The 26,643-nt window shown below is 46.8% G+C and overlaps 1 protein-coding gene across 5 annotated transcripts in view; it reads left to right on the top strand.

The window, feature by feature from the left end:
* The window catches only part of masp1 (MBL associated serine protease 1), a 409,480-nt gene that overhangs the window by 115,709 nt on the left and 267,128 nt on the right, over positions 1-26,643 (top strand). For all 5 annotated transcript variants that reach the window (XR_010965392.1, XM_067994819.1, XM_067994820.1 and 2 more), the window contains exon 3: positions 26,110-26,287. Coding sequence is in view for 4 of the 5 variants with exons in the window: in XM_067994819.1 (XP_067850920.1) it covers positions 26,110-26,287 (178 nt within the window). In the remaining variant the exon portion in view is untranslated. The remainder of the gene's footprint in view (positions 1-26,109; positions 26,288-26,643) is intronic.

Genomic DNA, 26,643 nt, shown 5'->3' with positions numbered 1-26,643 from the left:
TTTGACCGAGTGTGGCACCAAGGAGCCCTCGTAAAATTGAAGTCAATGAGAAAAGAAACATAGAAACATAGAAAATGGGAGCAGAAGTAGGCCATTCTGCCCTTCGAGCCTGCTCCGCCATTCAATATGATCATGACTGATCCTCTATGTCAATACCATATTCCCGCTCTCTCCCCATACCCCTTGATTCCTTTTGTGTCTAGAAATCTATCCAGCTCCTTCTTAAATATATTCAGTGTCTTGGCCTCCACAGCCTTCTGTGGTAGAGAATTCCACAGGTTCACCACCCTCTGAGTGAAGAAATTTCTCCTCATCTCAGTCCTAAATGTCCTACCCCGTATCCTGAGACTGTGACCCCTCGTTCTGGACCCCCCAGCCAGGGGAAACATCCTCCCTGCATCTAGTCTGTCTAGCCCTGTCAGAATTTTATACATTTCAATGAGATCCCCTCTCATTCTTCTAAACTCGAGTGAATACAGGCCGAGTTTACCCAATCTCTCCTCATATGACAGTCCTGCCATCCCAGGAATCAGTCTGGTGAACCTTCGCTACACTCCCTCTATGGCAAGTATATCCTTAGATAAGGAGACCAAAACTCCAGGTGTGCTCTCACCAAGGCCCTGTATAACTGCAGTAAGACATCCTTGCTCCTATACTCAAATCCTCTTGCAATGAAGGCCAACATACCATTTGCCTTCCTAACTGCTTGCTGCACCTGCATGTTTGCTTTCAGTGACTGGTGTACAAGGACACCCAGGTCCCTTTGTACATCAACATTCCCCAATCTATCACCATTTAAATAATACTCTGCCTTTCTGTTTTTCCTTCCGAAGTGGATAACTTCACATTTATCCACATTATACTGCATCTGCCATGTATTTGCCCACTCACTCAACTTATCTAAATCACCTTGAAGCCTCTTTGCATCCTCCTCACAACTCACGATCCCACCGAGTTTTGTGTCGTCAACAAACTTGGAAATGCTACATTTGGTTCCCTCATCCAAATCATTGATATATATTGTGAATAGCTGGGGCCCAAGCACTGATCCCTGCGGTACCCCACTAGTCACTGCCTGCCACCCCGAAAAAGACCCATTTATTCCTACTCTCTGTTTCCTGTCAGTTAACCGATTCTCAATCCATGCCAGTATATTCCCCCCAATCCCATGTGCTTTAATTTTGCACACTAACCTCTTATGTGGGACTTTATCAAAGGCCTTCTGAAAATCCAAATAAACCACATCCACTGGTTCTCCCTTATCTATTCTACCAGTTACATCCTCAAAAAACTCCAGTAGGTTTGTCAAACATGATTTCCCTTTCATAATCCATGTTGACTTTGTCTAATCCCGTTGATATTTTCTAAATGTCCTGTTATCACATCCTTTATAATAGACTCGAGCATTTTCCCCACTGTCTGTAGTTCCCTGTTTTCTCCCTCCTTTTTTAAATATTGAGGTTACATTTGCCACCCTCCAATCAGCAGGAACTGTTCCATAATCTATAGAATTTTGGAAGATGACAACTAATGCATCCACTATTTCCATGGCTACCTCTTTTAGCACCCTGGGATGCAGATTATCAGGTCCTGGGGATTTATCAGCTTTCACTCCCATTCATTTCTCCAGCAATCTTTTTTTACTAATACTAATTTCCTTTAATTCCTTCTTCTCTCTCGTCCCTTGGTTCCCGAATCAGGGGGAAAACTCTCCAGTGGATGGAGTAATACCTAGCAAAAAGTGGTTGTTGGAGGCCAATCATCTCAGCCCCAGGACATTGCTGCAGGAGTTCCTCAGGGCAGTGTCCTCGGCCCAACCATCTTCAGCTGCTTCATCAATGACCTTCCCTCCATCATCAGGTCAGAAATGGGGATGTTCGCTGATGATTGCACAGTGTTCAGTTCCATTCGCAACCCCTCAGATAATGAAGCAGTCAGTGCCTGCATGCAGAAAGACCTGGACAACATCCAGGCTTCGGCTGATAAGTGGCAAGTGACATTCGCGCCAGACAAGTGCCAGGCAATGACCATCTCCAACAAGAGAGAGTCTAACCACCTCCCCTTGACATTCAATGGCATTACCATCGCCGAATCCCCCACCATCAACATCCTGGGGGTCATCATTGACCAGAAACGTAACTGGACCAGCCATATAAATACTGTGGCTACGAGAGCAGGTCAGAGGCTGGGTATTCTGCGGTGAGTGACTCACCTCCTGACTCCCCAAAGCCTTTCCACCATCTACAAGGCACAAGTCAGGAGTGTGATGGAATACTCTCCACTTGCCTGGATGAGTGCAGCTCCAACAACACTCAAGAAGCTCGACACCATCCAGGACAAAGCAGCCTGCTTGATTGGCACCCCATCCACCACCCTAAACATTCACTCCCTTCACCACCGGCGCACTGTGGCTGCAGTGTGTACCATCCACAGGATGCACTGCAGCAACTCGCCAAGGCTTCTTCGACAGCACCTCCAAAACCCTCGACCTCTACCACCTAGAAGGACAAGAGCAGCAGGCACATGGGAACAACACCACCTGCACGTTCCCCTCCAAGTCACACACCATCCCGACTTGGAAATATATCGCCGTTCCTTCATCATCGCTGGGTCAAAATCCTGGAACTCCCTTCCTAACAGCACAGTGGGAGAACCTTCACCACACGGACTGCAGCGGTTCAAGAAGGCGGCTCACCACCACCTTCTCAAGGGCAATTAGGGATGGGCAATAAATGCCGGCCTCGCCAGCGACGCCCACATCCCATGAACGAATAAAAAAATGACTGGGGACTGGGGACTGGAGTCTGAAGACTGGAGACCGGAGACTGGAGGCTGGGTGTCCGGGGCTGATCAGAGGGGTCAGCTGGGGGGGAAACCGGAGACTGGACACCAGAAGTCGGGGGATGATCGGAGTGGGGGCTGGGGCGGGGGGGGGGACCGGAGACTGGACACTGGAAGTCGGGGGTCCGGGGATAATCAGAGCGGGGGCTGGGGGGGGGACCGGAGACTGGACACTGGAAGTCGGGGGTCCGGGGATGATCAGAGCGGGGGCTGGGGACGTGGACCGGAGACTGGACACTGGAAGTCGGGGGTCGGGGGATGATCAGAGCGGGGGCTGGGGGGGGGGACCGGAGACTGGACACTAGAAGTCGGGGGTCCGGGGATGATCAGAGCGGGGGAGGGGGGTGGACGGAGACCGGAGACTGGACACTGGAAGTCGGGGGTCCGGGGATGATCAGAGCGGGGGCTGGGGCAGGGGGGGACCGGAGACTGGACACTAGAAGTCGGGGATCCGGGGATGATCAGAGCGGGGGCTGGTGGCGTGGACCGGAGACTGGACACTGGAAGTCGGGGGTCCGGGGATGATCAGAGCGGGGGCGGGGGGGGGGACCGGAGACTGGACACTAGAAGTCGGGGGTCCGGGGATGATCAGAGCGGGGGCGGGGGTGGACGGAGACCGGAGACTGGACACTGGAAGTCGGGGGTCCGGGGATGATCAGAGCCGGGGCTGGGGGCGTGGACCGGAGACTGGACACTAGAAGTCGGGGGTCCGGGGACGATCAGAGCGGGGGCTGGGGGGGGGGACGGGGACCGGAGACTGGACACTAGAAGTCGGGGGTCCGGGGACGATCAGAGCGGGGGCTGGGGGGGGGGACGGGGACCGGAGACTGGACACTAGAAGTCGGGGGTCCGGGGATGATCAGAGCGGGGGCTGGGGGCGTGGACCGGAGACTGGGGCAGTGATTGAAGCAGAAACCTTGTCAACATTGAAGTTTGAGTGGTCAGTTTTTGAGAGGTCAGATTGTACTGATGGGCCGTGGGGAATGGGGAGTGAGACCATGGCCTCCTGTGTAGCAGACTCGGAGGCCGGGTATTTGGACTGGGCGTGCAGATGTACTCTTTTCATTATATTGATAGAAAGGCCCTCAATTTCCTCGAACTTTGTTGCATCACAACTCAGTTGGAAATGCGCCCAAGTCCCCATTTTTGCAAATACACTGGATTTCCGTCACACTTCTGACAATGTTATGGTGAAAGAAAATCTGAGGAAATTCAGGGCCTCATATTCCTGCAGTTCCTCTTGTACCGAAAACTGTAAGTCTTCAGTCCGAGAGCAGACCGTATCACCATTTCAAATGGACAGTGTGAGTCACCAACAGGGGAGGAGCTACAGGCAGAATAACTGTGACCAAATTCACCACTGACTTGATCTGAGTAACTCTTTGATATTTGGATTTATTGGTAATCCGCATCATGCTGACTCCATTATTCCCTTGCTGTGAATCTGCTCATTGGGCCAATTTTGCATTTTTGAAATGAACTTGAAGTTGGCAATGAGAATAAAAGATAAAGTGCAGGATGTTGTGAAATCAGTTTCCTCTCCCCTGGTTCTGGTTCTGCTGATTTTGTTGCTCAGTCAGTGGGTGGAAAATGTAATACTCAGACCCTTGAAGTGAAGTTAAACACATTCCTTCTTCACTGCACAGAATGTCACTGATCAGCAGGACACATTCCTGGAACCCTGGGAATAGTTCTGCGTGACTCTGCTCCGTGCGAGGTATCGGCCCAGATTTTGCTGTCAAAATAACGGTGAGGCGAATGGCACTCTCCATTATTTATGCGTAAATGGTACAGCAACTTCAGGCGAGGGGCAGATGAGCGGTTAAAGGCCCACCCCAGGAAGTCGCTGACCGAGATGTGCTGCTCCACCGTCAGCTTCGCGAAAACGGCAATTCACCGTCTGCCTCACCGGTGAAATACATCGAACGGCGTGAAGTTACTTTATCTTCACGGTGGATACAAACTAAACTTGCCACAGAAAGTTAGGGCTTGTCCTTTCAGTCTAAGTATCCTTTAAACAACATGGTAAGTGTTAATTACTGCCAGTCAACCTCTCTGGCACAGAAAATTAAACGATTACAAGTGTGGAGCCTCATTCCTTCAGGTGGTGAATTGTTTTAGGAGATTTTAAAAATGTAAAATTTTAAAAATTTGTTTTTCTTAGTTTTTCTTTCTGCCTCTTTTCTCTCTCTCTCTTAATCCGATCTTTCTTTCCCTCTCTTTATTTCTCTTTCTGTACCTGATTTGACATTGAATTCACCCACTCGAATTTACACTTCTCCGTCCTTGCGCTGGTCATTCCCCAATCCTTCGCTCTGATTGGTGAGGTAGATACCCAGTTGCTTGCCCTGTTCACTCAGGTCCCAGATGTCCCTGTTTCCCTCGCTGCCCGTTATCAGCTCACACTTTCAGCAACTTCATGGGCAAAAAAGTTTTGAGCTGAAGGGTGTGGCGACAAGTCTAACTGAGGGCAGACACCATTAGACGCCCTGATTCACCAACACCCAGGCCAATAAAATGGAGTGGGAGGGACTGAGCTCCCATTGAGATCACTGAAGGCAAAACGAGGAAATCGAGGTGTTGAGCTTGAGATATTTTTAAAAAGACAATGTTTTCTTTGCCGTTTGAGACGAATGACACTTCTGGTGTGAAAGTTAGAGCAATTTCAAAAATGTTTTTAATTCTGAAACCAGCTGAATATTTAAAATCAGTGAAATGGAGAGTTTCTGCTCTGGCTCGACATCAGTTCCTCTCTCTTCCTGATTCCTTATTTCCCGTGTTTATCAGAGAATCATTGAATCTTACAGCACAGAAAGAGGCCATTCGGCCCGTCGTGTCTGTGCCGGCTCTTTGAAAGAGCTGTCCAATTAGTCCAGCTCTCAGTCCAGTACAACCCTCAGTCCAGTCCAGCTCTCAGTCCAGTACAACCCTCAGTCCAGTCCAGCTCTCAGTGCAGTCCAGACGAGCTTTTGGTCCAGTCCAGTCCATCTCTCAGTCCATTCCAGTCCAGCTCTCAGTCCAGTACAACCCTCAGTCCAGTCCAGCTTTCAGTCCACTCCAGTCCAGTTCTCAGTCCAGTCCAGCTCTCAGTCCAGTCCAGCTCTCAGTTCAGTCTAGTCCAGCCCTTGTCCTGACCAGTTCTCTGTCCACCTCTGGGCCATACTCTTCACGTATGGGCCTCAACAGTGAGTGTAAACAGGACGTACAACCATGGAGTGAATCACAGCTAAAACCAATCCAGCTCCTCACCTCACGTCAACAAGCATGTGCTGTCCCACACTGGTTACCATCCACCCAAATCCAGGGGCTCTGAAATCAACAGTGAGACTCCCATCACCCCCATTAAACAGTGAGACTCCCATCACCCCCATTAAACAGTGAGACTCCCATCACCCCCAATAAACAGTGAGACTCCCATCACCCCAATAAACAGTGAGACTCCCATCACCCCCATTAAACAGTGAGACTCCCATCACCCCAATAAACAGTGAGACTCCCATCACCCCCATTAAACAGTGAGACTCCCATCACCCCCAATAAACAGTGAGACTCCCATCACCCCAATAAACAGTGAGACTCCCATCACCCCAATAAACAGTGAGACTCCCATCACCCCAATAAACAGTGAGACTCCCATCACCCCAATAAACAGTGAGACTCCCATCACCCCCATTAAACAGTGAGACTCCCATCACCCCCATTAAACAGTGAGACTCCCATCACCCCGTTGAACAGTGAGACTCCCATCACCCCCAATAAACAGTGAGACACCCATCACCCCCATTAAACAGTGAGACTCCCATCACCCCGTTAAACAGTGAGACCCCCATCACCCCAATAAACAGTGAGACTCCCATCACCCCAATAAACAGTGAGACTCCCATCACCCCCAATAAACAGTGAGACTCCCATCACCCCCAATAAACAGTGAGACTCCCATCACCCCCAATAAACAGTGAGACTCCCATCACCCCAATAAATAGTGAGACTCCCATCACCCCAATAAACAGTGAGACTCCCATCACCCCAATAAACAGTGGGACTCCCATCACCCCGTTGAACAGTGAGACTCCCATCACTCCAATAAACAGTGGGGGGGGAAAAAATTGGATTAGGGCCTGTTTTGGGTGCGGGTAGCGTGATCCGCTATCACCCGTGCCCAGTGACCCTGTGCAGGCAGGACACGAGTTTTGGCCGGACCGAGGACCAACCTACAATTAGCGTTCCCCAGGCCTTGCACGTGGAATCAATGCAATTCACAGTTTTCACCAGCAGGGGGAGCACAATCTCTTAAAGGGAGGATGTATCTTGGAAATCTCTTAAAGGTAGCTGGCACCAGTTATTTGCTGAAAATAACAGTCTATTGCCTGCACGGAGTCTGAACGGAGATCAGACATCGCACACATAAAACACAGATGCCTGTCCCATCCCTATGTTTACACGCTGATGAGTTATGTTAAAAAATTGAATGAAGGTTGTGCACTACTAAATCCCACATCCTCCAATCAGCACGCCAGACCTCACCAATCTGCCGATCTGAGTTGGTACCGGGTCTGTGAGAGTGCGTACACCAAGGTTCTCTGCTGATGCACCAGAGACCTTGGTGCAAGAGTTGGACAGAAGGAGGGTCATCCGAGATCCACAGGAGTGCAGGGGGGGCAAGAGGCCGTAGAAACCATAGAAAACATACAGCACAGAAGGGGGCCATTCGGCCCATCATGTCTGCGCCGGCTCGAAGAACAACCAGGTGCCCATTCCAATCCCACCTTCCAGCACCCGGTCCGTAGCCCTGCAGCTTACAGCACTTTAGATGCAGGTCCACGTACTTCTTAAAAGAGTTGAGGGTCCCTGCCTCTACCACCAATTCGGGCAGTGAATTCCACACACCCACCACCCCCTGGTTAAGAAAGTTTTTCCTCGTGTCCCCTCTAATCCTTCCACCAATCAGCTGAAATCTATATCCTCTACTTCTTGAACTCTCCGCTAGGGGAAACAGGTACTTCCTGTCTACTCTCCCTGGGCCCCTCATAATTTTGTACACCTCAATCAAGTCACCCCCCAGCCTCCTCTGCTCCAAGGAAAACAACCCCAGCCTATCCAATCTCTCCTCGTAGCTGCAATTTTCGAACCCTAGCAACATTCTTGTAAATCTTCTCTGCACTCTCTCCAGAGCAATTACGTCCTTCCTGTAATGTGGTGACCAGAACTGCGCACAATACTCCAGCTGTGGCCTTACCAGCGTTTTATACAGTTCCATCATTACATCCCTGCTTTTGTATTCTATACCTCGGCTAATAACGGAGAGCATTCCGTATGCCTTCTTCACAGTAAAATAATGGGACTCAAGGCGGATAAATCCCCTGGACCTGATGGCTTACATCCTAGGGTCTTGAGGGAAGTGACAGTAGGGATTGTGGCTGCTTTGGTAATAATTTTCCAAAATTCTCTGGACTCGGCAAAGGTCCCGGCAGATTGGAAAACTGCTAATGTAACACCCTTATTTAAAAAGGGTAGTAGGCAGAAGGCTGGAAATTATAGACCAGTTAGCCTAACATCTGTGGTGGGTAAAATTTTGGAGTCTATTATTAAGGAGACAGTAGCGGAACATTTGGATAAACATAATTTAATAGGACAAAGTCAGCATGGCTTTATGAAGGGGAAGTCATGTCTGACAAATTTGCTTGAGTTCTTTGAGGACATAACGTACAGGGTGGATAAAGGGGAACCAGTGGACGTAGTGTATTTAGACTTCCAGAAGGCATTCGACAAGGTGCCACATAAAAGATTATTGCTCAAGATACAGAATCACTGGATTGGGGGTAATATTCTGGCATGGGTGGAGGATTGGTTATCTAACAGGAAGCAGAGAGTTGGGATAAATGGTTCATTCTCGGACTGGCAACCAGTAGCCAGCGGTGTTCCGCAGGGGTCGGTGCTGGGTCCCCAACTCTTTACAACCTATATTAACGATTTGGAGGAGGGGACCGAGTGTAACATCTCAAAGTTTGCAGATGATACAAAGATGGGAGGGAAAGTAGAGAGTGAGGAGGACATAAAAACCTGCAGGGGGATATAGACAGGCTGTGTGAGTGGGCGGAGATTTGGCAGATTCAATACAATATTGGAAAATGTGAGGTTATGCACTTTGGCAGGAAAAATCAGAGAGCAAGTTATTATCTTAATGGCGAGAAACTGGAAAGTACTGCAGTACAAAGGGATCTGGGGATCCTCGTGCAAGAAAATCAAAAAGTTGGTATGCAGGTGCAGCAGGTAATCAAGAAGGCCAACGGAATGTTGGCTTTTATTGCTAGGGGGATAGAATATAAAAACAGGGAGGTATTGCTGCAGTTATATAAGGTATTGATGAGACCGCACCTGGAATACTGCATACAGTTTTGGTGTCCATACTTAAGAAAAGACATACTTGCTCTCGAGGCAGTACAAAGAAGGTTCACTCGGTTAATCCCGGGGATGAGGGGGCGGACATATGAGGAGAGGTTGAGTAGATTGGGACTCTACTCATTGGAGTTCAGAAGAATGAGAGGCGATCTTATTGAAACATATAAGATTGTGAAGGGGCTTGATCGGGTGGATGCGGTAAGGATGTTCCCAAGGATGGGTGAAACTAGAACCAGGGGGCATAATCTTAGAATAAGGGGCTGCTCTTTCAAAACTGAGATGAGGAGAAACTTCTTCACTCAGAGGGTAGTAGGTCTGTGGAATTTGCTGCCCCAGGAAGCTGTGGAAGCTACATCATTAAATAAATTTAAAACAGAAATAGACAGTTTTCTAGAAGTAAAGGGAATTAGGGGTTACGGGGACCGGCCAGGAAATTGGACATGAATTTAGATTTGAGATTAGGATCAGATCAGCCATGATCTTATTGAATGGCGGAGCAGGCTCGAGGGGCCGATTGGCCTACTCCTGCTCCTATTTCTTATGTTCTTATGTTCTTACAACCTTATCTACCTGTACTGCCACCTTCAGGGACCTGTGCACATGCACTCCAAGGTCTCTCACTTCCTCGACCCCTCTCAATATATTCCCGTTTACTGCGTATTCCCTTTTACTGTTTGCCCTCCCTAAGTGCATTACCTCACACTTCTCTGGGTTGAATTCCATTTGCCACTTTTCCGCCCACTCCTCCAACCCATTGATATCTTCTTGGAGTCTACAGCTATCCTCTTCACTATCAACGACACGGCCAATTTTATTGTGTCGTCTTCAAATTTACCAATCATGCCCCCGACATTCAAGCCCAAATCATTAATATATACCACAAACAGCAAGGGACCCAACACTGAGCCCTGTGGCACACCACTGGAAATGGATTTCCATTCGCAAAGACATCCATCGACTTTTACTCTTTGTTTCCTGTTACTGAGCCAATTTTGGATCCAATTCACCACATTTCCCTGTATCCCATGGGCTTTTACCTTTCTGACCAGTCTGCCATGTGGGACCTTGTCAAATGCCTTACTAAAATCCATATAGACAACATCCATTGCACTACCCTCATCAATCCTCCTTGTCACTTCCTCAAAGAATTCAATCAGATTTGTAAGGCATGACCTTCCCTGAACAAATCCATGCTGACTATCCCTGATTAAACCATGCCTTTCCAAGTGACAGTTTATCCTATCTCTCAGTATTGATTCTAATAGTTTGCCCACCACCGAGGTAAGACTGACCGGCCTATAATTGTTTGGCCTTTCCCTCGTACCCTTTTTAAACAATGGTACTATGTTTGCAGTCTTCCAGTCCTCCGGTACCTCCCCTGTATCTAGTGAGGATTGGAAAATGATCCTCAGAGCATCCGCTATTTCCTCCCTGGCTTCCTTCAATAGCCCAGGAAACAATCCATCCGGCCCTGGTGACTGATCAACTTTCAAGGATTCCGGTCCCTCTAGTACTTCCTCACCCCATTAAACAGTGAGACTCCCATCACCCCCATTAAACACTGAGTCTCCCATCACCCCCATTAAACAGTGAGACTCCCATCACCCCATTAAACAGTGAGACTCCCATCACCCCCATTAAACAGTGAGACTCCCATCACCCCAATAAACACTGAGTCTCCCATCACCCCCATTAAACAGTGAGAATCCCATCACCCCATTAAACAGTGAGACTCCCATTACCCCAATAAACAGTGAGACTCCCATCACCCCAATAAACAGTGAGACCCCCATCCCACCTTTTAAAATTGAGCATCATGGAGGTGCATTGGTTTGTCGCAGGATGCAAGGAACCTTTTTACCCCCACACCTGCTCCATGTGCAAACGCTGAACACAAGTCAGCTCCGAATAAACCCATTAACGTTTGAACAAAGTCAATGGGAGGAGGAGACAGAAATGTGGAATAATCCAAAATTGATTGTTTTGCTTTGGCCAAAATCAATGATCTCAAACTTCTATGGAACGAATCAATCTCCCGAGATGGTAAATCTTTCTAACCAAACTATTGCGTGTTGATGTTTCTTTTTCAGTCTCTGTCGCTGTCTCTGTCTATCCCTCTGTCTATCTCTCTCTGTCTCTGTCTATCTGTCTCTCTCTTGCTCTCTCTCCCTCTGTCTCTCTCTGTCTCTCTCTCTCTCTCTCTCTGTCTTTCTCCGTCTCCCGGTCTGTCTCTGACGTTCTCTCCACTCTCTGCCTGCTTGGGTACGGGTAAACTGATACAGGTCTGTGAGGGTACAGGTAAACTGATACAGGTCTGTGAGGGTACAGGTGAACTGATACAGGTCTCTGAGGGTACGGCTAAACAGGTTGTCTCAAAGTATACGGGGCAAGATAAAGCAGAAAAGGAAAGCTTATGACTGTCACAGAAAACTAAATACTGCAGAAAGCCGAGAGGAGTATAGAAAGTACAGGGATGACGTAAAAAAGGAAATAAGGAAAGCAAAGAGAGGGCATGAAAAAATATTAGCTGGTAAGATTAAAGAAAACCCAAAGATGTTTTATCAGTACATTAAAAACGAGAGGATAGCTAAGGAAAAGGTGGGACCTATCAGGGATGATAAGGGTAACTTGTGTGTAGAAGCAGAGGATGTGGGTAGGGTTTTAAATGAATATTTTGTCTCCGTATTCACAAGGGAAAGGGATGATCTGGACGTAGTAGTTAAAGAGGAGAGATGTGAAATATTGGATAAGGTAAACATAACGAGAGAGGAAGTACTAGAGGGACTGGAATCCTTGAAAGTTGATAAGTCACCAGGGCCGGATGGATTGTTTCCTGGGCTATTGAAGGAAGCCAGGGAGGAAATAGCGGATGCTCTGAGGATCATTTTCCAATCCTCACTAGATACAGGGGAGGTACCGGAGGACTGGAAGACTGCAAACGTAGTACCATTGTTTAAAAAGGGTACGAAGGAAAGGCCGAACAATTATAGGCCGGTCAGTCTTACCTCGGTGGTGCGCAAACTATTAGAATCAATACTGAGAGATAGGATAAACTGTCACTTGGAAAGGCATGGTTAAATCAGGGATAGTCAGCATGGATTTGTTCAGGGAAGGTCATGCCTTACAAATCTGATTGAATTCTTTGAGGAAGTGACAAGGAGGATTGATGAGGGTAGTGCAGTGGATAGGAACGTCGGAATATAGGAACAGGAGTAGGCCATTCAGCCCCTCGAGCCTGCACCGCCATTTGATAAGATCACGGCTGATCTGTGCTCTAACTCCATATACCTGCCTTTGGCCCATATCCCTTAATACCTTTGCCAAAAAGCTATCTATCTCAGATTTAATTTTCGCAGTTGAGCTAGTATCAATTGCCGTTTGTGGAAGAGAGTTCCAAACTTCTACCACCCTTTGTTTGTAGAAATGTTTTCTAATCTCACTCCTGAAAGGTCTGGCTCTAATTTTTAGACTGTGCCCCCTACTCCTAGAATCCCCAACCAGCGGAAATAGTTCCTCTCTATCCACCCTATCTGTTCCCCTTAATATCTTATAAACTTCGATCAGATCACCCCTTAACCTTCGAAACTCCAGAGAATACAATCCCAATTTGTGTAATCTCGCCTCGTAACTTAACCCTTGAAGTCCGGGTATCATTCTAGTAAACCTACGCTGCACTCCCTCCAAGGCCAATATGTCCTTCCGAAGGTGCGGTGCCCAGAACTGCTCACAGTACTCCAGGTGTGGTCTAACCAGGGTTTTGTATAGCTGCAGCATAACTTCTGCCCCCTTGTACTCTGGTCCTCCAGATATAAAGGCCAGCATTCCATTAGCCTTATTGATTATTTTCTGCACCTGTTCATGACACTTCAATGATCTATGTACCTGAACCCCGAAGTCCCTTTGGACATCCACTGTTTTTAACTTTTTACCATTTAGAAAGTACCCTGTTCTATACTTTTTTGATCCAAAGTGGATGACCTCACATTTGTCTACATTGAATTCCATTTGCCACAGTTTTGCCCATTCACCTAATCTATCAATAACCCTTTGTAATTTTATGTTTTCATCTCCACTGCTTACAATGCAACCAATCTTTGTGTCATCGGCAAACTTAGATATGAGACTTTCTATGCCTTCATCTAAGTCGTTAATAAATATTGTGAATAATTGAGGCCCCAAGACAGATCCCTGCCGGACTCCACTAGTCACAATCTGCCAATGTGAATACTTACCCATTATCCATACGCTCTGTCGCCTTTCGCTCAGCCAACTTCCTAACCAAGTCCGTACTTTTCCCTCGATTCCATGGGCTTCTATCTTAGCTAGCAGTCTCTTATGTGGGACCTTATCAAATGCCTTCTGGAAGTCCATATAAATAACATCCATTGACATTCCCCTGTCCACTACTTTAGTCACCTCTTCAAAAAATTCAATCAGGTTTGTCAGGCACGACCTACCTTTCACAAATCCATGCTGGCTCTCTCTGATTAACTGAACATTCTCGAGGTGTTCAATCACCCTATCCTTAATTATAGACTCCAGCATTCTCCCCACAACAGATATTAGGCTAACTGGTCTATAATTCCCTGGTTTCCCTCTCTCTCCTTTCTTAAAAAGCGGAGTGACATGTGCAATTTTCCAATCTAGAGGGACAGTTCCTGAATCTAGAGAACTTTGAAAGATTATAGTTAGCTAGGATGTTGTCTACATGGATTTTAGTAAGGCATTTGACAAGATCTCATATGGCAGACTGGTCAGAAAGGTAAAAGCCCATGGGATACAGAGAAATGTGGCGAATTGGATCCAAAATTGGCTCAGTAACAGGAAACAAAGGGTAAAAGTCGATGGATGTCTTTGTGAATGGAAATCCGTTTCCAGTGGTGTGCCACAGGGCTCAGTGTTGGGTCCCTTGCTGTTTGTGGTATATATTAATGATTTGGACTTGAATGTAGGGGGCATGATTGGCAAATTTGCAGACGACACAAAAATTGGCCGTGTCGTTGATAGTGAAGAGGATAGCTGTAGACTCCAAGAAGATATCAATGGGTTGCTGGAGTGGGCGGAAAAGTGGCAAATGGAGTTCGACCCGGAGAAGTGTGAGGTAATGCACTTTGGGAGGGCAAACAGTAAAAGGGAATACACAGTAAACGGGAATATATTGAGAGGGGTCGAGGAAGTGAGAGACCTTGGAGTGCATGTGCACAGGTCCCTGAAGGTGTCAGTACAGGTAGATAAGGTTGTGAAGAAGGCATACGGAATGCTCTCCGTTATTAGCCGAGGTATAGAATACAAAAGCAGGGATGTAATGATGGAACTGTATAAAACGCTGGTAAGGCCACAGCTGGAGTATTGTGCGCAGTTCTGGTCACCACATTACAGGAAGGATGTGATTGCTCTGGAGAGAGTGCAGAGAAGATTTACAAGAATGTTGCGAGGTCTTGAAAATTGCAGCTACGAGGAGAGATTGGATCGGCTGGGGTTGTTTTCCTTGGAGCAGAGGAGGCTGAGGGGTCACTTGATTGAGGTGTACAAAATTATGAGGGGCCCAGAGAGAGTAGACAGGAAGTACCTGTTTCCCCTAGCGGAGAGTTCAAGAACTAGAGGACATAGATTTAAGCTGATTGGCGGAAGGATTAGAGGGGACATGAGGAAAAACGTTTTTACCCAGAGGGTGGTGGGTGTATGGAATTCGCTGCCCGAATTGGTGGTAGAGGCAGGGACCCTCAACTCTTTTAAAAAGTACCTGGACCTGCACCTAAAGTGCTGTAAGCTGCAGGGCTACGGACCGGGTGCTGGAAGGTGGGATTAGAATGGGCGCCTGGTTGTTCTTCGAGCTGGCGCGGACACGATGGGCCGAATGGCCCCCTTCTGTGCTGTACCTTTTCTATGGTTCAATGGGTAAATTGGTACAGGTAAACTGATACAGGACTGGGGGGAACAGGTAATCTGATTCAGGTCTCTGAGGGGTACAGGTAAACTGGTACAGGACTTTGGGGGGTACAGGTAAAGTGATACAGGAACCTGAGTGGTACAGGTAAAGTGATACAGGAGCCTGAGTGGTACAGGTAAAGTGATACAGGAACCTGAAGGGTACAGGTAAACTGATACAGGACTCTGAGGGGTACAGGTAAAGTGATACAGGAGCCTGAGTGGTACAGGTAAAGTGATACAGGAACCTGAGGGGTACAGGTAAACTGCTACAGGAGACTGAAGGGTACAGGTAAACTGATACAGGAGCCTGAGGGGTACAGGTAAACTGATACAGGACTCTGAGTGGTACAGGTAAAGTGATACAGGAACCTGAGGGGTACAGGTAAACTGATACAGGACTCTGAGTGGTACAGGTAAAGTGATACAGGAACCTGAGGGGTACAGGTAAACTGCTACAGGAGACTGAAGGGTCCAGGTAAACTGATACGGGACTCTGAGGGGTACAGGTAAAGTGATACAGGACTCTGAGTGGCACAGGTAAACTGATACAGGACTCTGAGGGGTACAGGTAAAGTGATACAGGAGCCTGAGTGGTACAGGTAAAGTGATACAGGAACCTGAGGGGTACAGGTAAACTGATTCAGGACTCTGAGGGGTACAGGTAAACTGATACAGGACTCTGAGAGGTACAGGTAAAGTGATACAGGAGCCTGAGGGGTACAGGTAAAGTGATACTGGAACCTGAGGGGTACAGGTAAACTGATACAGGACTCTAATTGAGTATAGAAATAGGAGGATAGAGCAGATGAATGCGTGGCTGGAGAGATGGTGCAGGAGGGTGGGAGGGTTTTAGATTCCTGGGGAATTGGGACCATTTCTTAGGGAGCTGGGACCTGTACAAGCCGGGTGGGTTGCAACTCAACAGAGCCGGGACCAATATCCTTGTGGGGAGGTTTGCTAGTGTTGTTGGGGAGGGTTTAAAGTAACTTGGCAGGGGGATGGGAACCTGGGAGGAGATTCAGAAGGGAGAGAAACAAAGCTGGAAGTGGAAGGCAGAAAAGTAGTGAGTGAAATTGGAAGGCAGCGGAAACAAAGGCCAGCAGCAAATAAGGTCAAAATCGGAAAAAATTTTAAAAAGGCAAAATTAAAGGCACTTTATCTGAGTGCACGCAGCATTCACAACAAGGTAGATAAAATGAGGGCGCAAATAGCAGTAAATGGGTATGATCTAATTGCCATTACAGAGACGTGACTGCAGGGTGACCAAGGCTGGGAACTGAATATTCAAGGATATCCGACATTTAGGAAGGACAGGCAAAAAGGAAAAGGAGGTGGGGTAGTGCTATTAATAAAGGATGAGATCAGTACAATAGTGAGAAAGGATCTTGGCTCAGAAGATCAAGATGTAGAATCAGTTTGGGTGGAGCTAAGAAACAGCAAGGGGCAGAAAACATTGGTGGGAGTTGTTTATAGGCCATCAAACAGTTGTGGTAATGTAGGGCACGGTATAAAGCAGGAAATTAGAAGTGCATGTAACAAGGGTAATATAGTAATCATGGGGGACTTAAATCTACGTATGGATTGGGCAAACCAAATTAGCACTAATACTGTGGAGGACGAATTCCTGGAGTGTACATGAGATGGTTTTCTAGATCAGTATGTTGAGGAACCAACTGGGGAACAGACTATTTTAGATCTAGTATTGTGCAATGAGAAAAAGTTAATTAATAATCTTGTTGTAAAGGAGCCCTTAGGGAAGAGTGACCATAATATGATAGAATTCTTCATTACGTTTGAAAGTGATGTAGTTCAATCCAAAACTAGGGTCTTAAATCTAAACAAAGGAAACTACGAAGGTACGAGGCGCAAGTGGGCTGTGGTTGATTGGGGAACTACATTAAAAGGTATGATGACAGACAGGCAATGGCCAGCATTTAAAGAATTAATACATAATTTGCAACAAATATATATTCCTTTAAGGCACAAAAACCCAACAGGAAAAGTGGTCCAACCGTGGCTAACAAGAGAAACTCAAGATAGCATTAAATCAATGGAAGAGGCAGATAAAGTCACCAGAAAAAGCTCTAAGCCTGAGGATTGGGAGCATTTTAGAATTCAGCAAAGGAGACCAAGAAATTGATAAAGAGGGAAAATAGAATATGAGAGTAAACTAGCGAGAAACATAAAAACGGACTGTAAAAGCTTGTAAAAAGGAAAAGACTGGAGAAGGCAAATGTGGGTTCCTTGCAGACAGAGACGAGAGAATTTATAATGGGGAATAAGGAAATGGCAGAGAAACTAAACAAATACTTTGTGTCTGTCTTCATGGAAGAAGACACAAAAAACTTCCCAGGAATACTAGAGAACCAAGGGTCTGGCGAGAATGAGGAATTAAAAGAAATTAGTATTGGTAAAAAAATAGTACTGGAGAAATTAATGGGCCTGAAAGTCAATAAATCCCAAGGACCTGATGATCAACATCCCAGGGTTTTGAAAGACGTATCTATAGAGAGAGTGGATGCATTGGTTGTCATCTTCCAAAATTCTATAGATTCTGGAACGGATCCTGCAGATTGGAGGGTGGCAAATGTAACCCCACTATTTAAGAAAGGAGCGAGAGAGAAAACAGGGAACTACAGACCTGTTAGCCTGACATCAGTAGTAGGGAAAATGCTAGAATCTACTATAAAGGATGTGATAACAGGACACTTAAAAAATAATAATAGGATTTGGCAGAGTCAACATGGATTTATGAAAGGGAAATCATGTTTGACAAACCTATTCGAGTTCTTTGAGGATGTCACCAGTAGAATAGATAAGGGGGAACCAGTGGATGTGGTGTATTTGGATTTTCAGCAGGTTGGTGAACAAAATTGGAGCATATGGAATTAACATAAGAACATAAGAAATAGGAGCAGGAGTAGGCCAATCGGCCCCTCGAGCCTGCTCCGCCATTCAATAAGATCATGGCTGATCTGATCCTAACCTCAAATCTAAATTCATGTCCAATTTCCTGCCCGCTCCCCGTAACCCCTAATTCCCTTTACTTCTAGGAAACTGTCTATTTCTGTTTTAAATTTATTTAATGATGTAGCTTCCACAGCTTCCTGGGGCAGCAAATTCCACAGACCGACGACCCTCTGAGTGAAGAAGTTTCTCCTCATCTCAGTTTTGAAAGAGCAGCCCCTTATTCTAAGATTATGCCCCCTAGTTCTAGTTTCACCCATCCTTGGGAACATCCTTACCCCATCCACCCGATCAAGCCCCTTCACAATCTTATATGTTTCAATAAGATCGCCTCTCATTCTTCTGAACTCCAATGAGTAGAGTCCCAATCTACTCAACCTCTCCTCATATGTCCACCCCCTCATCCCCGGGATTAACCGAGTGAACCTTCTTTGTACTGCCTCGAGAGCAAGTATGTCTTTTCTTAAGTATGGAGACCAAAACTGTATGCAGTATTCCAGGTGCGGTCTCACCATTACCTTATATAACTGCAGCAATACCTCCCTGTTTTTATATTCTATCCCCCTAGCAATAAAAGCCAACATTCCGTTGGCCTTCTAGATCACCTGCTGCACCTGCAAACTAACTTTTTGATTTTCTTGCACTAGGACCCCCAGATCCCTTTGTACTGCAGTACTTTCCAATTTCTCGCCATTAAGATAATAACTTGCTCTCTGATTTTTCCTGCCAAAGTGCATAACCTCACATTTTCCAATATTGTATTGCATCTGCCAAATTTCCGCCCACTCACCCAGCCTGTCTATATCCCCTTGTAGGTTTTTTATGTCCTCCTCACTCTCTACTTTCCCTCCCATCTTTGTATCATCTGCAAACTTTGATATGCTACACTCGGTCCCCTCCTCCAAATCGTTAATATAGATTGTAAAGAGTTGGGGACCCAGCACCGACCCCTGTGGAACACCACTGGTTACTGGTTGCCAGTCCGAGAATGAACCATTTATCCCAACTCTCTGCTTCCTGTTAGATAACCAATCCTCCACCCATGCCAGAATATTACCCCCAATCCAGTGATTCTTTATCTTGAGCAATAATCTTTTATGTGGCACCTTGTTGAATGCCTTCTGGAAGTCTAAATACACTACGTCCACTGGTTCCCCTTTATCCACCCTGCACGTTATGTCCTCAAAGAACTCAAGAAAATTTGTCAGACATGACTTCCCCTTCGTAAAGCCATGCTGACTTGGTCCTATTAAATTATGTTTATCCAAATGTTCCGCTACTGTCTCCTTAATAATAGACTCCAAAATTTTTCCCACCACAGATGTTAGGCTGACTGGTCTATAATTTCCAGCCTTCTGCCTACTACCCTTTTTAAATAAGGGTGTTACATTAGCAGTTTTCCAATCTGCCGGGACCTTTGCCGAGTCCAGAGAATTTTGGAAAATTATTACCAAAGCATCCGCAATCCTTACTGCCACTTCCCTCAAGACCCTAGGATGTAAGCCATCAGGTCCAGGGGATTTATCTGCCTTGAGTCCCATTAATTTACTGAGTACCTCTAAGGGACCTACTTTTGCCTTAGCCACCCTTTTTCTTTTTATATCACTGTAGAAACTCTTGCTATCTGTTTTTATATTTTTTGCTCATTTATTTTCATAATCTACCTTCCCTTTCTTAATCAATCCTTTAGTTACTTTTTGCTGTCTTTTGAAGAATTCCCAATCTTCTATCCTCCCACTAAGTTTGGCTACCTTATATGTCCTTGTTTTTAGTCGGATACTATCCTTAATTTCTTCACTTAGCCACGGATGGCTGTCATTTCTTTTACACCCTTTTTTCCTCAGTGGAATATATTTATTTTGAAAGTTGTAAAATAACTCCTTAAATGAACACCACTGCTCATGTACCGTCTTACCCTTTAATCTATTTTCCCAGTTCACTTTCATCAATTCCGCTCTCATACCATCATATTCTCCTTTATTCAAGCTCAGTACGCTTGTTTGAGAACCAACCTTCTCACCCTCTAATTGGATATGGAATGTAACCATGTTATGGTCACTCATTCCAAGGGGATCCTTAACTAGGACATTATTAATTAATCCTGGCTCATTACACAGGACCAGGTCCAAGGTTGCTTGCCCCCTTGTAGGATCAGTTACATACTGCTCAAGAAATCCATCCCTAATACACTGAATAAACTCTTCCCCAAGGCTGCCCTGCCCAATTTGATTTGTCCAGTTAATATGATAGTTAAAATCCCCCATAATTATAGCTGTTCCCTTATTACATGCCCCGACTATTTCCTGATTAATACTTCTTCCAGCAGAGTTGCAACTATTCGGAGGCCTATATACTACGCCCACGAGTGTTTTTTTCCCCTTATTATTCCTTATCTTTACCCAAACTGTTTCATTATCCTGATCCTTTGTCCCAATATCATTTCTCTGTATTACAGTGATTCCTTCCTTTATTAACATAGCCACCCCACCTCCCCTTCCTTCCTGCCTGTCCTTCCTGATTGTTAAATACCCTGGCATATTTAATTCCCAGTCGTTGTCACCCTGCAGCCATAATTCTGTAATGGCCACAATTTGGGGTAATATACTAGCATGGATTGAAAATTGGTTAACAGACAGAAAACAGAGAGTAGGAATAAACGGGTCTTTTTCAGGTTGGCAGGCAGTGACTAGTGGGGTACCGCAGGGATCAGTGCTTGGGCCCCAGCTATTCACAATATATATCAATGATTTGAATGAGGGAACCAAATGTAATATTTCCAAGTTTGCTGCTGACACAAAACTAGGTAGGAATGTGAGTTATGAGGAGGATGCAAAGAGGCTTCAAGGGGATATAGACAGGCTAAGTGAGTGGGCAAGAACATGGCAGATGGAATATAATGTGGAAAAATGTGAAGTTATCCACTTTGGTAGGAAAAACAGAAATGACAAAATATTTTTTTTAAAAAGGTGAGAGATTGGGAATTGTTGATGTTCAAAGGGACCTGGGTGTCCTTGTATATGAGTCACTGAAAGCTAACATGCAGGTGCAACAAGCAATTAGGAAGGCAAATGACATGTTGGCCTTTATTACAAGAGGATTTGAGTACAGGAGTAAAGATGTCTTACTGCAATTACATAGGGCCTTGATGAGACCGCACTTGGAGTATTGTGTATAATTTTGGTCTCCTTACCTAAGAAAATTGCAAACAATTTTACAACACCAAGTTATAGTCCAACAAATTTTTTTAAAATTTCACAAGCTTTCGGAGGCTTCCTCCTTCCTCAGGTGCATGTTGTGGAAATGAAATCTTCGAATCCTACGCATTTATAAATCACAGAACAATGCCTGGTGATTACTGCCCGTTGCCAAGGCAATCACAGTGAGCAGACAGAAAGGTGTCACCTACAAGGCCACCGAATATACAAACCCCCCCCCAAAAAAAAGAGAGGCAGAGACATAGAAACATCCGGAAGGAAGACAGCAAATGACCCGTTATATTAAAAACAGATAAAATTTGTTCGCTGGTGGGGTTACGTGTAGCGTGACATGAACCCAAGATCCCGGTTGAGGCCGTCCTCATGGGTGCGGAACTTGGCTATCAATTTCTGCTCGACGATTTTGTGTTGCCGTGTGTCTCAAAGGCCGCCTTGGAGTACGCTTACCCGAAGGTCGGTGGCTGAATGTCCTTGACTGCTGAAGTGTTCCCCGACTGGGAGGGAACCCTCCTGTCTGGCGATTGTTGTGCGGTGTCCGTTCATCCGTTGTCGCAGCGTCTGCATGGTCTCGCCAATGTACCATGCTCTGGGGCATCCTTTCCTGCAACGTATGAGGTAGACAACATTGGCCGAGTCACAGGAGTATGAACCGTGCAGCTGGTGGGTGGTGTCCTCTCGTGTGATGGTGGGAGAAACTATGCCATGTTCTCCGCAGCCTTCAACATGTCATCAATGACGACCAACACCTCGCTATGGCCATCCCCATACCTCCACTACTCGCCTTTAAACAGCCACCCAACCTCAAACAAACCATCGTTCGCAGCAAATTACCCAGCCTTCAGGAGAACAGCGTCCACGACACCACACAACCCTGCCACGGCAACCTCTGCAAGACATGCCAGAACTATCCCGTTCTTACTAGGGCGTCTTTCAGCGTCTGTAGGTGTCCATCGCGTTCCTCCTCGTCTGAGCAGACCCTGTGTATTCGCAGGGCCTGTCCATAGGGGATGGCCTCTTTGACGTGGTTAGGGTGGAAGCTGGAAAAGTGGAGCATCGTGAGGTTGTCCGTGGGCTTGCGGTAGAGTGAGGTGCTGAGGTGCCCGTCTTTGATGGAGATTCATGTGTCCAAGAAAGAAACTGATTCTGAGGAGTTGTCCATGGTGAGCTTGATGGTGGGATGGAACTTGTTGATGTTATCGTGTAGTCTCTTTAGTGATTCTTCGCCGTGGGTCCATAGAAAGAAAATGTCGTCGATGTATCTGATGTATAGTGTTGGTTGGAGGTCCTGTGCAGTGAAGAAGTCGTGCTCGAACTTGTGCATGAAAATGTTGGCATATTGGGGTGCGAATTTGGTCCCCATGGCTGTTCCATGTGTTTGGGTAAAGAACTGGTTATCGAAGGTGAAGACATTGTGATCCAGGATGAAGCAGATGAGTTGTCGGATGGCGTCTGCAGATTGAAGAATTCATCAGGAGAATGAGGCTCCGGGAATGCTACCACAAACCCCAAAATTTCAGCAGCGAACCCAATGAGACAATCAACGATCCGGAACAGCAGACAGAGGGATCCGCGGCACAGCAACCAAAGAGGAAAGAGTCAAACTGGACTCCTCCGGAGGGTCGCTGCCCTCAGCTGGACATGTATGCTCAAGCTGTCAGGAAATGCGTCAATGCCAGATTCATCAGCCGCACTCAGAAGACAGTCCAGAATGTCACCCGAGCACAAAGCAACGCCATCAAAGCTCTCAAGACCAACCGCAACATCGTCATCAAACCAGCGGACAAAGGAGGAGCCATCGCCATACAGAACAAAACGGACTATTGCAAAGAAGCATACCGACAACTGGACAACCAGGAAAACTACAGACGGTTACCCACAGATCCGACCAAAGAACACACCCACCAGCTCAACAAACTGATCAAGACCTTCGATCCAGACCTTCAAAGCATCCTACGTGCTCTCATCCCACGTACTCCCCGCGTGGGAGACTTCTACTGCCTCCCAAAGATACACAAAGCCAACACACCCAGATGTCCTATCGTATCAGGCAACGGAACCCTGTGTGAGAACCTCTCTGGATACATCGAGGGCATCCTGAAACCCATTGTACAGGGAACCCCCAGCTTCTGTCGCGACACTACAGACTTCCTACAAAAACTCAGTACCCACGGACCTGTTGAACCAGGAACACTTCTCACCACGATGGACGTCTCGGCACTCTACACCAGTATCCCCCACGATGACGGCATCGCTGCGACAGCATCAATACTCAACACCAACAACAGCCAATCTCCAGACGCCATCCTACAACTCATCCGCTTCATCCTGGATCACAATGTCTTCACCTTCAATAACCAGTTCTTTACCCAAATACACGGAACAGCCATGGGGACCGAATTCGCACCCCAATACGCCAACATTTTCATGCACAAGTTCGAGCAGGACTTCTTCACTGCACAGGACCTCCAACCAACACTATACACCAGATACATCGACGACATTTTCTTTCTATGGACCCACGGTGAGGAGTCACTAAAGAGACTACACGATAACATCAACAAGTTCCATCCCACCATCAAGCTCACCATGGACTACTCCTCAGAATCAGTTTCTTTCTTGGACACACGAATCTCCATCAAAGACGGGCACCTCAGCACCTCACTCTACCGCAAGCCCACGGACAACCTCATGATGCTCCACTTTTCCAGCTTCCACCCTAACCACAGGGTCTGCTCAGACGAGGAGGAACACGATGGACACCTACAGACGCTGAAAGACGCCCTAGTAAGAACGGCATATGACGCTCGACTCATCGATCGACAGTTCCGACGGGCCACAGCGAAAAATCGCGTAGACCTCCTCAGAAGACTAACACGGGACGCAACCAACAGAGTACCCTTCGTCGTCCAGTACTTCCCCGGAGCGGAGAAACTACACCATGTTCTCCGCAGCCTTCAACATGTCATCAATGATGACGAACACCTTGCTATGGCCATCCCCACACCTCCACTACTCGCCTTTAAACAGCCACCCAACCTCAAACAGACCATTGGTCGCAGCAAATTACCCAGCCTGCAGGAGAACAGCGTCCACAACACCACACAACCCTGCCACGGTAACCTCTGCAAGACATGCCAGATCATCGACACAGATACCACCATCACACGAGAGGACACCACCCACCAGGTGCACGGTTCATACTCCTGTGACTCGGCCAACGTTGTCTACCTCATACGTTGCAGGAAAGGATGCCCCAGAGCATGGTACATTGGCGAGACCATGCAGACACTGCGACAACGGATGAACGGACACCGCGCAACAATCGCCAGACAGGAGGGTTCTCTCCCAGTCGGGGAACACTTCAGCAGTCAAGGACATTCAGCCACCGACCTTCGGGTAAGCGTACTCCAAGGCGGCCTTCGAGACACACGACAACGCAAAATCGTCGAGCAGAAATTGATATCCAAGTTCCGCACCCATGAGGACGGCCTCAACCGGGATCTTGGGTTCATGTCACGCTACACGTAACCCCACCAGCGAACAAATATTATCTGTTTTTAATATAACGGGTCATTTGCTGTCTTCCTTCCGGACGTCTCCATGTCTCTGCCTCTCTCTCTTTTTTTGGGGGGGGGTTTGTATATTCGGTGGCCTTGTCGGTGACACCTCTCTGTCTGCTCACTGTGATTGCCTTGGCAACGGGCAGTAATCACCAGGCATTGTTCTGTGATTTATAAATGCGTAGGATTTGAAGATTTCATTTCCACAACATTCACCTGAGGAAGGAGGAAGCCTCCGAAAGCTTGTGAAATTTAAAATAAATTTGTTGGACTATAACTTGGTGTTGTAAAATTGTTTGCAATTGTCAACCCCAGTCCATCACCGGCATCTCCACTTCATACCTAAGAAAGGATTTACTTGCCATAGAGGGAGTGCAATGAAGGTTCATCAGACTGATTCCTGGGATGGCGGGATTGTTGTATGGGGAGAGATTGAGTAGACTGGGCCTGTATTCTCTAGAGTTTAGAAGAATGAGAGGTGATCTCATTGAAACATACAAAATTCTTAGAGCTCTCAACAGGGTAGATGCAAGGAGGATGTTTCCCCTGGCTGGGGAGTCTAGACCCAGGGGTCACAGTCTCAGGATAAGGGGTCGGCCATTTAGGACTGAGATGAGGAGAAATTTCTTCACTCAGAGGGTGGTGAATCTTTGGAATTCTCTACCCCAGAGAGCTGTGGAGGCTCAGTCATTGAGTACATTCAAAACAGAGATCGATAGATTTCTAGATATTAAAGGCATCATGGGATATGGGGGTGGTGCAGGAAAATGGCGTTGAGGTTGAAGATCAGCCATGATCTTGTCGAATGGCTGGGCAGACTGGAGGGGCCGGATGGCCTACTCCTGCTCCTATTTCTTATGTTCTTATGGATACAGGTAAACTGGTACACCAAGAGTGGTCCATTACATTGTTTGACAGAATCCTGGGCTCTGTAATCGGGGATATGGATTCAAACTGAGAAGAGGGAGTGGGAGAAGATACATCATGTTTTCGTATTCCTGGGTGGGGACTGTGTGGGACTGACAGACCAGGGAGATTGTGTCGGAAGCCTGAGAGTGTTCAACAGATTTCTTGGTGAAAGGGACGATTGAGGGGTGGGAGCCCGAGATTGTGGGATGGGACCTTTCCTCGGACTTTGCATTCCTCGGGTTTATACTGTTACAGCTGTCGTAGTGAAATCTCCCTTTTGATCTCAGGTTGCGTCTGATGATGATCTGCTGGAGACATTTTGCGGTAGAGAGAGTACTGACACCGAACAAATCCCGGGACAAGAGTTTGTCCTCTCTTCTGGTAATACCATGGCCGTCACGTTCAAGTCAGACTTTTCTAACGAGGAACGTTTCACCGGATTCGAAGCTCATTACTCCGCCATCGGTAAGTGGCTCTTAGGCTGTTTATCCACACTCAGAACTGGGACTGGAAACCTTCCTCCATCTCAGTGATGATATAAACGCACTCAAACGGAGCGTGGGATTGAAATACGACGCCAGAGTGTGATCCAAGGTACGAGCTGAAGTAATCACGGACAAAAAGGACAGAAATGTCCCAAGCATGTAACCCTGACTCTCTAATTACTTGTATTAGTGAGCAACAGATTCGTTTGGGAGTTCCATCGGTGAAACGACAGTCTGGGAAGAGGGTGAGAATTAGAAAAGATGCAAACGGGCTGGGAACAGAGGATTAGAACAAGTCAGTAAATATTCGGAACAGAACCATAGAATCATTACAGC

The sequence above is a fragment of the Heptranchias perlo genome, chromosome 13 (genome assembly GCF_035084215.1).
Source record: "Heptranchias perlo isolate sHepPer1 chromosome 13, sHepPer1.hap1, whole genome shotgun sequence".
Classification (NCBI taxonomy): Eukaryota; Metazoa; Chordata; class Chondrichthyes; order Hexanchiformes; family Hexanchidae; genus Heptranchias; species Heptranchias perlo.
The sequence above is the reverse complement of the archived record's forward strand: the minus strand, read 5'-3'. Positions and strand labels throughout refer to the sequence as shown.